This window comes from Halyomorpha halys, unplaced genomic scaffold, assembly GCF_000696795.3.
Source record: "Halyomorpha halys isolate HHAL.00 unplaced genomic scaffold, Hhal_1.1 Scaffold1198.1, whole genome shotgun sequence".
NCBI classification, from domain to species: domain Eukaryota; kingdom Metazoa; phylum Arthropoda; class Insecta; order Hemiptera; family Pentatomidae; genus Halyomorpha; species Halyomorpha halys.
This window is the reverse complement of record NW_027116338.1, coordinates 104,196-118,894: the sequence shown is the minus strand read 5'-3', so window position 1 is coordinate 118,894 and position 14,699 is coordinate 104,196. Positions and strand designations below refer to the sequence as shown.

The window sequence follows — 14,699 nt, the reverse complement described above, 5'->3', positions numbered from 1 at the left end:
AAAAAATATATGTAATATTTTTATCTATTTATTACATATTAGTAAATTTTTACTAATAATTGTCCGATTACAATGATTTTTTTTTAGAGAGAATTTGTTTACATTTCAAATAATAGCTGCAGTTAATTGAAAAAATTAGTAAATAGATATTGGGTTACCATAGAGCTCAGCTAAGAGTGCTTTAAAAATAAATACGAATCTAAAATCCGCTGTATTATTATTAATGCTGGTCCGTTTTAAGTAATTTACCTCGTATTATTATTTTTTTTTTAAAGATAATTTATTCAGATTGTTGTAACGTATCATGTTGTAATATATACTGCGCCCCCTAGATTTTTGGGATCCAAGAAGAAAAAAGTGAAGTTATTAGATAGATGATTACTTTCTGGAGATCATGCAATAATTAGGAAGGTAACATTGTTTAGTCAACATCTTCACGGAACACAAGATCACAACAAACATTTAAAGGAACAAGAAGCAAATGACAAAGGGAATATTAACGTTGATTGTCGAACGAGGAAAAAATAAATGAATATTTCTTAAACAATTTTACTGTGGATTCCTAACTTTAGAAAAAGAGATATATAAAAATAGCAAGACGTAATTAACAACGTTTATATTCAAAGCAACGCATAGAAACATCAGCATTGTTAATTGAAAGTTCAAAAATACGTAAATAGAAAACTACTGAATATTCGACTCTCATTGTATGTACCATTTAGTACAAAAGCCGGGAAGAAAAAAAAGTAGTTATCTCACCCCAATTTTTGATTACTTCAATGAAAATTATGTATAATTACTAGTCAAAATTGATGAGTCTGCCAAGTACAGGTAGGGGAATTAAAAAATGGCTCAAATTAAAGCTAGTTTAATGGACTATAAAGAAGTTTATAAACTTTACCTTCGTAGGAATTGTAGTTTTCATTAATTTGCTAAAATAAATTGACTTATAGTTGTTCGGACAATAACTTTGATTTATGAAAAACTTCTAATCAGAAACCATTGGACCTACAGATGTCTGCCAGCTCAAATTAAAGCTATTTAAATTTACTAAAAAATAGTCAATTATGTTGATATTTGTAGGAATAGTAGTTTTTATTATATTTGACAAAATAAACTCACAAAATGTTAATTTCTAGTTGTTCGTATAAAATGTTGGATATTTGATAAAATATATCTCTAGATCCATAAGACACACATATGTCTGCCAACACTCAAAATAAAGGAAATTTAACTTACTATAATGTAGTTTATGACACTTATCTTCGTAGGGGTAGTAGTTTTATGATATTCACACATGAATATAAATTTGGCAAATGAAAATTTGTTCGAACAACTATAAATCAATTTATTTTAGCAAATTTCATGTAAACTATTACTCCTACGAAGATAAACATCATAAACTACTTTATACCTCATTAAACTAGCTTTAATTTGAGTGCTAATAGACATCTGTACGTCGAATGGTTTTTGAGATATAAATTTTTCTCAACAATATAACTCTATTAGAGCTCATATTTTAGCAAATTTACTCTTCTTTAAATTACGTTCTCATAGGTTTTCTTGTGTTGTTCTTACTTTTTAAGATATAGAGCTTCGAATGAAAAATTAGTTTTTTTTTATCGCTTTGAACAGCCGCACATGCCACACTCATCAATTTTGACTATTAATTATACATAGTTCTCCTCTTGGGTTCTTGTACTAATTGTATAAATACGACGCACACTGGGGCCGAACGGCCAAAAAGCGGAAAAGAATTCAATATCTCAAGAACGGATGAACAAAGAAACTTGGGGACGGTCTCATTCTACTTAGAACAAAAAAATACACCAAATTCAACTGTTTTAATTGAAATTTGGAAGAAAATTAAAGAACTAATGTGGAAATAAAAGCCTATTGGGCATCTCAAAAACCCTTGGAGACGATGATAAAGCAATAAAATTAGTGTTTCAGTTTTTAAAATCACAAAATTTACTGACAAAAATATAACTTGATCAGAAGGAAAAAAAAATTAATAATAATAATAATGTAATAGATAAATAATTAAATTAAAAAATAAATAAAATTTAACGAATATTAGCAAAATTAAATAAAATATAAATGGCGTTGATGACCAATGATAAAACTAAGGATTCAAAGTCAAAGGCTGTTCAAATTGACAAGACACTTGTGATTTCAAATTCAAGAAAATTAGATTAACAGTTCCTTTGCTGCATCATTGATTTTCAGGTGCTTTTTCTTTGGTTTTGGGTCTCTTGTTCGTGATAAAAGGATCCGAAGTCTCCAGTAGCTTATGGAACACATCTTCGTTGGTAGATATACGAGATATTTTCCGCGAGTTTCTGATGCTGAAAGTCTTTTAATTCTTACTTCTACTTTCTTGTACCTCTTCCGACAATATGGTTAGAAACGACTTTTGCACAATTTCAGCACTATGCGACAAAATCTTATGCACCGTGGATGACATGTAGTACCATGAATACTTCTTACTGGTCATCTCTGCTGTTTCTTTTGAGAAGAGCCGGAATTTTTCAGGGTTGATCATTGCATTGCTATTTATGACTTCCAGTATGGTAGCGATCCGGTCGATTAAAGTTTCTTACTATGGTTGAATTAAATAGAAAAGGTTTAAATCAATTATGTTTTGTGAGGTCACAGTTCATGTTAATCAATACAAACAACAAACAACGACCGAATTTATTTATTTTTTCGTTTTCACTAATAATATAAATGATTTATTATTGTGTTTTCTCAAAAGAAAAGTAATGTTCACTTTATCTAATTTTGCTCCTGTCAACTAATAATTCTGTGCATGTTAATTGAGATTATGTCAATTCTAGAAAACCCAAGTAATTTTCTTTTATATCGACTTGCAATAAAATTATTTTCAGTGTTATCAAGTTTAGTTATTAATAACCACGTTTTATATTTTTTATTCTAAATCCAGAGAGTAACATAGTAAATTTTACTCCACGTTTTGTCTTCGCTTGAGCAAAACCTGAAACCTCCCCCTCTTCTCAAACAATAATAAGGCAACAAAGGCGTACTCTAATTCTATCCTTTCATTGCTGTGTTATGATCGGATAAGCGGATAAAGACAGATAATTTTTGTTCTAATCTTTACTTTAACACATATAGTTTGAAAAAGGGATCCTAGGAAAAAAAATAGTGAACTTATTAGATAGATTATTTATTTCTGTAAGCTTAGGTAACATTGTTGAGTAACATCTTCACGGATCACAAGATGGATATATGTCTATTCTTTGGTAAAAAAAGGTAAGCACAATTATTCGGCATATACTTATCTCCGAAAATAATAGAGGAACTGAATAAAAAAGAAACATTTTTAGATTCTATTTTTCCTATTATAACTTACAGTTTGCCATTTTAGTAATATCAGAATGTTTGTTGAAAATTAATCAAGGAAGGCAACGATCGTAGATAAGGTGGTTGGTATTTTTGGCAGCAATCTCAGAAGGCTAATGTTCTCTTTGCAAACCTCTTCAATACCTCTTATATTTTTGTATTTATTGTGTGTATTTGTGTATAATAATTAAGTTTATGCTCGATTTTCAAGTTTCATATTTAATAAATTATTGTGATAATAGGTAATAGAAATTTAAAAAGTAATTATTAAATTTAATGAAGTAGAAATAAAATTATGGGGATATTTCTTGAAATGCGAAATTTCCTGTGTTTCTTTTATTCAACGTTTCAGAAAGGTCTGCTCACCCTAGGAGATATCCTGCCTACGCCCATGAGTATACATCTTAATAAATATCATTCTTCTGGCCTGATTAAGGTGTTCTTTTCACTTTCTAAAGATAATTTAATTATAATGAGGTGTAGATAGTTGACCGTAGATTAATGACTGGAGAAGTTTGTCGGGGTGTTCAATTATCAGTAATCAATTCAATTATCAGTTATCAATTTTTTATCATTTATGATTTAATTCAATATTTTGTATAATTCTAAATTTGTTTGTATACTATTCCTTTTCAATTGTATGTTACTCTAAATGTTGTTATCTCTTTTGTTCTATAGCCCTGATGAAGACCTGAAACTCAGGTCGAAACGTCGGCATAAAATAAATAAATATGGTTTTGTTTATTTATGTTGTTCTTTGCTGACCGCACCCCCCGACAAACTTCTCCAGTCATAATTTAATTATATATCACGTAGTCACATATATAATATATTAAAAAATGTAAACTAAACAACGTTTAATTTTGGTATCAACTTTCTTTGTACTGGGTAAATCTTCTATTTTAATAGTTTGAGATTTGCCAGGATGACTAAGAACGTTTTAAAAAAAAAAACTGTAAATCGCTTAAGAACGTTCGGAAATCTTAGATAAGAAACTAACAAACATTTACATTTTTATTTAAATAGATCTATCCATTAGGTGATAAAAAGAGGTTTGGTTTTCTTGGAACTTTGCTGAGACTGATGTAAAATTCAATTAGGATGCAAAATTCACATCATTCTTAATAATCGTCCGATTTATGAGATATTTTTAGTTAATTTGATAAACCTTACACCTTTTCTCATGCATAATTAACGAAAAAATGTATTTTGGATGTGTTTTATTCTTAAGTGACGCATATTTTTCTTCATTAACATCTTTCTACTTTCCTGATTTAGATATATATATATATATTTTTTTTTTTTTTTTGGATAGTTTATTTATTTATCGTTTGGTCACATAGCTGATATATAATAATATATATACTATTTGAGTTTTGCGCAAATAATGTTTAATTTTATCATGACTTTCTTTGTTCTAGATAAATCGAGTATTTTAATAGCTTTTGACCTAATCAGTACGACACCGACCAGTTAAATAAAAAACAGCTTGTTAGTGGGTAAACATTTCTCGAAGGTCTCATTAAGGTACAAAAGAATATTTATATTTTTATTTACGTAGATTAATTAAAAAAAAACTGTATAATTACCTAATTTTATATGATCTAACGGGTTCACAAATTCTTCTTTAAATTGGCCGTTGTTATCTGTTCGTCTGGGCTGTATAACCTATACATTGAATCACTTTATATTTTCATTTGATGTAACTATTCACAATCCGAATCATTAACTATTCACTATCTCTGCACAGTAAGTAGTTTTTCTTTTAGTCCATTCACTATAACACAGCTATGTACAAGACTGTCAAAAAGTTATTCATTTCGCCTAACGCACTAGCAAATAGGGTTTTTAAGATATCTCAAATCTATAAATAGCATTATGGTGATCAATACGCCATAAAAAATTAGTAATAACTAAAATTATAAATTTAATAGGAACTATTAAAATTTAATAGAACCAATCAAAATATAAAAAAATGTAGATAAAAAGTTAAATATGCTATATTTTTATTAATAATTGTCCGATTGCAATGTTTTTTTTTAGAGCGAATTTGTTTACCTTTCAAATAAGGGTCTCGTAAGGATCTTGTGGTTTTACACTAATTAAAGCCACTCTATTCATGGAGATTGGATATACCCCTGTAGGACTCCCGAACCCACGGAATTGACTCACGACTATATTAACAGAATAAATACTTATTTACCACAGCGCCGCTCTTATCATTATATATATCCTCTGTATAATAAATTAGGTGACTAGAGATCTGAATATTGGAAGCGTTGAACTGAGAACACTGGACCGTCTGCAGCTCAGGTGGTTAGGCGCAGTCACACCGATCTGAGATCTCCTGGTGGCGTCGGTTCGAATTCAGCCTAGGGCGTTGACTTTTTTCATTGAGTAGCGTTCACACAAAATGAAAAATTTGACACCCAACCATGGTTAGGCATTATTAGACTCCAACGGGAGTCTTAGCTGAAAAAAAATCCCTGCCAATAACCATAGTGGAGAAGGAAGGAGATTTGTTCCAAGACGATTAAACTGAGAAGACGTTACTGATCTTGCACTACTACATGCATTCCATTATCCCACTGATAGATAAGACTCGACAAACTGTAACAATCTAGTCCTATATTAAATGAAAAGTAGTTAAAATTCATTTCAATTAATATTTTAAATCCATTAGTTAACGCTTACATAGTATTCGTGAATTATTTTAATCCTTAACAAGCTCAATTAATCTAATTAATCTTTTATAGATTTTAATTCGCTTAAATTTTGCTGTTTTAAGAGGTTTTTTGTACATTTTCATACTTTTATACATGCGTAATTTTCACAAAACAAATTTGGCATTATATGGAAAATACTTCTGAAAACAGTAACTCATTGTTTTCTCTACATGAATATTTTTTTACTGATAACATTGATTGGGCATGTAATATCTCCTAGTGGGATCAATTATCACTTAGTGAATCCATTATGGTAACTTTAAAAATAAAAATAAGATCAATAAACACTCTTACAGAAAGAGAGCATGATGAAGGGGCATAGATTTTTCGTGATTATTTTTTTGATGTTTCTATATGTAAAATATCGGACAAGCATTCATATGTTAGCTGATCTACATTTAAACTTTCCTCTATTTTTGAAAAAAAACAAAAAAAAACACAATAAATACATAGAAATGAAAATAGTCTACACTAGCGACACTAAGTAAGTTAAGGTATATGTTAGAATTTTATACTCCCGTAAGTGGGTCAAAAAGAAGAAATTCAAAATAATGCCTAATGACCTGATGCAAAGTAACCCACTTTTACACTATACACTTTAAATCTTTAAAAAAATAAAAATTTTCAAGTATGTAATTTATTCTACAATAGTATATAATTGGTTTGAGAAAAAAAAAAGGAGGAAGTCAACCTTTAGGTATTATTTCATGGAAGGATATATCTGTGTGCCACCTATCATCATCTCCGCATGGGATGGTCGTCATTCTTGGGTAACTTTTTGTTCCTTCCATGCTAGTCGCTTCTTCTAGCCTCTTCTACTGCTCTCGACCTCTTAAGGACAATTGTGGGGTATTTCTTCTCCACTGCCCAATGTTGGTGCGAGCACTTACAATGTTTTCTGGCCAACATCATATTCATACTACTGAATAATAGCTATTTGACGATCTTCTTCTTTTAACACCTATTTCTTTCTCCAACAAGAGGCAACAAGTTCAACAGGAGGCATTTTTGCTATTACCCAAGACGCGCGTGCGTGTGCGTATGCGTCTGTGCGCGTGTGTGTGCGTGCATCTTTGTGTCTAATAGTTATTCATAACCCAAAGTCGTATGAAACTGAAATTACCTATTTAATGTATATGTACCTTGAGTATTAACGCCAAGTTTCATGTAAAATCGACTGACCGGAAATTCCACATTATGAAATCGATTTTTCATATTTTTCGATATTCTCAAAAACGTCTCTAACAATTTTAGTTAACTTGTTATGAATACCAATGTACTATCTAGTAATCTTTAATATCAGCTAGGTCTTATCCTCACTAATTTACTATAACTGGAATTGAATGACGAATTTCAAAAATAAAAAGTTTCTCTAAATTACCTTTAATTTTTTGTTATGAAATAATCAACCATCTATCATTGCTGATAGTCATTTATAATTGATTAATATTAACTATGAAAGAATTTGATAATAAACTAAATTGGTTTTCTGTGGTGAAGTTGGTTTTCAGGTAAACCCCTGAAAACAGTCTGAGAAATATGTAAAAGCGTCCGATCTCTTCCGACATTATTTCATAATTCACAGCTAGATTATCTTTTTTAAACTGATGTATTCTAGACAGGATGAAAAAAAAAATAGACATCAAATTAAAATAACAAATGAATGAATTTAAAATTGAAAATAACTTGATAATTATTGATTTTTTTCATGTTAGTAGTTATCATAATAGTAAAATTTTACTAATCTTCTTAAAATATATAGAACGGGGATTTTTGCACTGGATAGTAAAAAAATAGCTAATGAAATATAAAATGTACAAGGATTAATTTCAAGGTGATAATGAAAGTTGTGCGATGTGCTCACCAGATTTATTAGGTCGAGTCATAAGTAACTTCCGTTGCAGCTAAGTAGAATCTATTGTACGTACCTATCCGGTAAGAACTACCATGACAACATGTTTTTGTTTTTACTGTATAGACGAGGCTTTAGTTAGTCTTTTGTTAACTGTTTTGTGTGATACACATAACGTTAAACTGTTTTGTTTTTAACCTCTGAAATGGAAGGTCAAAAAGAACATATTCGTCATTTAAAGCTTTAGGAATTTAAAGAAGGTAATAGTGCTAAGGCGACAACTGAAAAAATATGCAGTGTATATATTGAAGGACTAATAACTGATCGGGTAGTTAGAAATTGGTTTAAAAAATTCCGCCTTGGAAATACAATCTTAAAAGTCGAACCTAGGGTGTAAAGCCCTTCCGACTTAGACGAGAACCTTTTAAAAACAACATGGAGGAAAATCACGTGTGAAACGTCAATCAACCAGAGGTATAGTAGAAAGGTTGAATACATCACAATCAACTGTTAATCGCTACCTGGAGAACTTAGGGAACGTCAGCAAGTTAGTATGGGCACCTCACAACCTCAGTGAACGGAATAAAGAATATCGCATGTTAATCGCCGCAAGTCTGCTCTCAAAGATAAAAATTGAATCTTTTGAACATGGCAGTAACAGGAGATGAAAAATGGGTTACCTATGAAATATCGTCCGAAAAAGACAGTGGCTTGATAAGAATCAACAGATCCGAAAGCAAACATTTATGGAAAAAAGATTTTATTGTGTGTATGGTGGGATTATCGAGGAATAATTCACCACGAGTAGTTGAAGTCAAATTTAACGATTATTGTCCAAACCAACCACATTTTACTAGCAAGGAATTGATAAACTGCCAGGAAGATGGAAGAAGGTTATAGATAATAATGGTTAATACATCATAAATTAATATAATTTTCTTATTTAACGAGATCGAGATCTCTGATAAAAAAAAACAAAAAAAACGGAAGTTACTTATAACTTGACATGCTCCTCCTGACAATACACGCCCTTTTTTGCGGAACTAGTTCGCCTATTAGGTTAACCAATTCTGGCCATGAACAAAATATAAGCATTAAAAGGTATCTGTGAGTGGAAAAACGAAATGTTGTGGAAAATAAGAACATAACTTCTCCAAGTAATCTGATTTTGTGTTTCTATGAGGATGTAATTATTGTATTGTATAATAATTAGATATGTCAAAGTAGTTTTAAGAAAATGAAAATATAAAGGTATAAATATATAGGATAATCTTTTAGTATTTATTTATAATTGAAAGGTTTAATTCTCCTTTCATTAGATTCTTATGGGTGTTAAAATGCATTTAGATTCATTCTTTATGTAAATTATGAATTTAAATACGATTTTACAATTTTGAATTGGTATATTTTTTTATATTATATTAATTTCTAATTCTTAAATTCGCCATGCTCAAAGTTTAAAGGAACTGCAGTGAAAACGTGAATGAGCTAATGGCATTGTTATTGTATGTTAAAACAGTAAACCCATAAAACATTAAAATATTCACTTGTATAATTAAACAGTGAGTTGTTAAGTGAATTGGTCATAATTTTGAAGTTAAATAACAAAATGGAAATGAGCAAGAAATATTTAATTTTTAAAATATGTGTGTAATTAAAATTAAAAAATTGTTAAATATATATATTTGGCATATGACCTTCAGCAAAAAACTGTGCTATGTCAATGCATTATTGTTTATTTCATTTTTTCATCTTCACTGTTCATATTGAAAAATATTACCGTGTAAAGGCTTTTATAAAAACAAAGCATTTAGTTTTTCATATTTTTTATAAATAAAAAAGCCCTTTGAGATATAACTAGTAACTATCGCAGTGCTGATTTTTCATTAGATGCATAGCACAAGAGATGGACAAAGATCTTCTTGACTACGCAGAGAATTTCAGAAACACTATAGTCTATCTCCTTAAACAGGTATATAATAACTATCTATACTACCTTAAAGCAAACCTATTTATAGTTATTTGTATTTGGGGAATGACATGTTATGTAATTTTTTTAGTCTCTATGTATTTGCTTTTTGATATGTACTGAGAGTAATTCTCTTATCTTACAGCATAGGCCGCCAGATTTGTCAATAGTGAAAGATTTGTTTACATTTTAGTTTTGTTTCTTAGGCTTTACTACTGCACCAGTAAAAAATTAAAATATTTCTGCTTCTGATGAAAATTATAGTTTTTATTCGTATTCCAGCAAAAGAGTTTAAATTTGTTCCAATAATTGTCAACATAAGAAAGTTATTTTAAATGACACAGTGTTAATGTTCATATATATATATATATATATACATTTATCTATTTTTAAGCCATTCATGAATTACTTTTAGTTCAGATAGTTGAACTCTAAATCATTCATCTGTTGCTTCTTAATTGCCTGTCATCATTGATTTCTTCTCAACACATTCCGTATCATGGTTGTAGATGTAAACGTTTTCCAAAATAAAAGTATCTACTCAGGAGTATTATAAAGTATTAACCAGTTTCATTTAGGGTCACTATTTTACCATTTTATTTTTGAGTGAAGTATTAGTTTTGTCACTTGATATTATACCGGAGTAATAAAGATGCAACAGTGACTTTTTTTTAAATTGACTTTATTGCGTTGATTCAAAAATGAATTTACTAGATGTATGTAAGTCGAAACAATTATACTAAAAGATTCGTCATGGATGAAAATTTGTAAAATTGATGGATGTCACTTGCTAGTGCATACCGTTAAAGAACAAATAACAAAAAAAAAACTTCCAAAAATGAAATTTCACACTATTGCTCTCAACATATTTAGTAATTATTTTGTTAATTTATAGATTTATAAAAGATTTCTAGAGCAGTTAAAAATTAGTTGCATGAACGCTTGATTTTTAATTAATTTTTTTAGAACCAAAAAAAATCAAATATAATTATTTTACTTTATTTCGGTCTAATTAAAAATTCACTTTCATACCCATTGATCAAGCTATAATACAATTTATTTTTTATATTTAAAAAAGAGGGTATTCATAAAATTGAATTAATGATATTTGTACAATTTTATAATTAAAATAGAATAGTTTTTTCACTCTCTTTAGTTTTTTAGTTTCTTCTTTGTGTTTTTAATGTGTATTCATTTCGTTCATTTATAGTTCAACATTAATGCTCAAATCAAAATTTACTGAATCATTGTTGTAAGGTAATACGTCAATTTATTTCACAGGTTCTGTAAGATGTAAAAATACCATAACCTTCTGCAGGATTACTGTGAAAGGGAAAAAAGGAGAAAAAAATTTTGTTACATTTCACCCCAAAAAATATTTGAATTACGAACTCTGACTAAAATACTGCAGTAACATAAAGGATAATGCCTTTCTTTCCAAAATAGACGTTACAGGTAAGAACTCTTAACCCGATGAACAAACAAATTAAAGAAGTGTCAGAGCATTACTGTTTCAACTACCACCTTGAACATTCAGTTTTAGCACATATATATTAACTGCCTGAAAAAATTCCTAAATTTCATTGACTCTTTAGGTTCTTACCTTCTGGTTCGGGGTCAGTTGAGAATCCATCGTTGTGACATGCCATCCCGGCAACCTCTGAGGCTCAGTTGCGACTAAACTAGATCACTCAAACAACAGTAAAAGCTGTTAAGAAAAATGTGATAACAATCTGTTGTCATTCGTCTTGCTGGTGCGAGACAGTCTTGGAGATCCATGTCATTGCTAGCGTACGTAGGGACTCACTGTTGGCTCCTCAAATTTATATTGATTAGAGTGACCAACGCCTATTAATTGTTTCAAGGTCTACCATTTTCCAGGGTTTGTTTCACGTGGTTGTATTACTTTCTTAATTACTTAATCCTTCAACCGTACTAAACTAAGCTATTTTATTTTATTTTGTCAGAAATATATCATTTTTAGTCATTTTTGCCTATTATACCGTTCTTCTATTTCTATACGCGAAATGTTACTACTAATCCAATATATAAATTTACATAACTGTTTAATCCAGCTATATTAAGATAAATTTTAGGATCAAGGAAACAATGTAAACATCAGTGCACAATATTTTTATTAATTTAAGGTCGTTTATAGAACATATACGAGAGTGGTCAGAAAAGTGTCCGACCGCAACGTGAAGTTGGCAGCACTCGTAAATAAAAGCAACTGAATTTCGTTGTTCATCTGTTGACAGTTACCCACCAAAGTTTCAGCTATTTTGGAAGCGCAGTGTTTATGTAACAGTCGTTTGAGTGAGTTAATGAGAGGGTTTTTGTGAAAATGGACAAAATCTAGTATCGAGCTATCAATAAATAGTGGTTTTTGAAAGGCAATAGACCTACGCAAATCAAAGATGAGTTGGATTCCGTGAATGTGGACCCTTCACCATCATTTACCACAGTGAAATTTTGGACACCTGAATTTAAACGTGACCGTAAGGGCTTGGGAGACGATGAACGTTCGGGACGTCCAAAAACTGCAACCACCGACGAAAACATCGCTTAAGTTCACCAAATGGTGCTAGACGACCACCGAATTAAAGTAAGAGAGATAGCAGAGGTTATGAACATGTGAAAAGTACGTGTTTGCTACCTATTAAATCAACATTTAGATATGAGAAAGCTGTCCGCACGTTGGGTGCCGCGTTTCCTCACGTTAGAGCAAAAATGTGTTTGAATGGACATTTCCAACGCTCTGTTGGCGCAATTTAGGTGAGATTTGGCCCCGATTAATTACTGTAGATGAAACATGGATACACCATTATAAGGCCGAAACAAAAATACAGTCCAAACAGTAGACTGCCAAGGTGGAACCGGCTCCAAAAAAAAAGCAAAAACTGTTTTCTCGGCTGGGAAAGTGATGGCTACTGTATTTTGGGATATATAAGGAAAAACCATTACTGGAGCATACTACGTATCATTACTTGACAAGCTGAAGGCAGAACTTGTGGAAAAATAAAATCCTGTTTCACTAAGACAACGCACCGTCTCACACCTCAGCGGTTGCCATGGCGAAAATCCACGAATTACGGTTTGAACCTTACGCACCAGACTTCTTTTTGTTCCCACATCTAAAATTTCAGAAAAAAATAACTTGTTTTTTTTTATTAGGTCGGAAACTTTTCAGACCACCCTCGTATAATGAAATTTAGTATGTCGCTTAAGTCAAATGTTCTGCTTAATGTGTTTTTTTTAAAGATTATATGGAACCGTCACCAGTTTTCCTCACTAGAATAGAAAATCAAAATATTTTTTTTTAATCATGTATGAGCTTTGGGCGTTTTTGATATGCAAAAGGACTCTTAGAACAGTAATTTACGTCAATGAGCCACCGCTGAAATCGTTTACATTGGAAATGTGCTAACCTTCCGTTGGGCGGTATATGAAGATTAATGAGAATTTCATCCTCTTCTTATAGATGAAATTTAAAGCATACATTAATCCTTATAACTTGCTTCTTAACACATTCAACATTTCTTTCTCAACTAAACACACCAGTGTACATAGTGCAGAGGTGTTAGACAGGTCCATTTCTAACCATGTGGTGGGGAAAAGGTTCAATATGAGAGCCTGTTCAAACTAGAGATGTTGTCCTTCAAATTATTTTCTAATAATATCGGAATATAAACAAAATAAAAATCAATAAAAGTAACAAGCATTAAGAAGAATAATTAGGCATTTACTATAGGTAATTATTTTGATATTTTATAAGGAAAACCATAAATTACTTCTTAAAAGAATATTTGTTTAAGTACATGAGTGATAAACTGCTCAGTCTTTTTTGAAGCAATGGTATTGTTCAGTTCATTCTTGGTTCTTTTTAATTTATAGATATATCAAATCAATCAAATCATAGGAGTGCGGGGCCCAGCGGGACGATGGCACTGGTCAGGGCTACTACACAAGCGACTGTTTCCTCACTTGATAAAGAGGACCGCAAATTCTAAAAGTACATACTTCGATTGTGAACTCTAACAGCTAAACAAATTTACTAGTTGAAAAAGTGACCAAAATTGGTATACTAATAAAAGTACCACTGCTTGGTATACTAATAATGTTGCAAGTAATAATAGTATGTTATTATAAATAGTATGCTAAATAGACTGCTAAATAGTTAGCTGCGTATACTAATGGAATGTGGGGCTCTAGACCGAGGTCTGGTGGCCCCTTGGTCCTTTGCCCTTAGATATGGCACTGTTCATAGATAAATGTTCTAATCTGAATCATTTTGATACTACTTACTAATCCAGATATATATTTTTTTCATTTTAAAACCCTTTGCGGCTATAATTTTTTAATTACCAGCTCATTCTTAGTTTTCATGAAGAATTTATGAAAAAGAAAATATGAATTTTCTATCTAAACAATTATGAATTTACTAGCTGACACATAGCCCTGAAAAATGAAGACATCACATACTTTATTCAAAACCAGTAATTACGGAATTTTTTCAACAAAAAAATAGGTATACAAGTTCTCTGAATCCAGCTGTTGAATTATTATTTTATTGGGTTTTCAGATAAATTTTATTGGATAAAAATTATTTATTTTTAATAATTTATTTATTGATATTTACAACTGTATACATATATACACATCAAGTAAATTTGCTGTAAGTGATATTATGACATGATAAAAACATGTGGAGAATCTACCCATTGATAGAACTCCAAAAACATTTTTAAAGGAGAAGATCTCGAGGCCATCGTCTTTTCAGACGCCT

General features: G+C 30.6%; 1 protein-coding gene across 2 annotated transcripts in view; it reads right to left on the bottom strand.

Annotated features, from left to right (window-relative positions):
* Positions 1–11,694, bottom strand: part of LOC106688768 (sodium/hydrogen exchanger 9B2) — a 182,035-nt gene extending 170,341 nt beyond the window's left edge. Inside the window, exon 1 of one of the 2 annotated variants that reach the window (XM_067053140.1) lies at positions 11,517–11,694. In XM_067053140.1, the coding sequence (XP_066909241.1) occupies positions 11,517–11,562 (46 nt within the window). In that variant the 5' untranslated portion in view covers positions 11,563–11,694. The remainder of the gene's footprint in view (positions 1–11,516) is intronic. The other variant, XM_014433390.3, reaches the window with a different exon arrangement.
* Between the last annotated feature and the right edge of the window lie 3,005 nt (positions 11,695–14,699).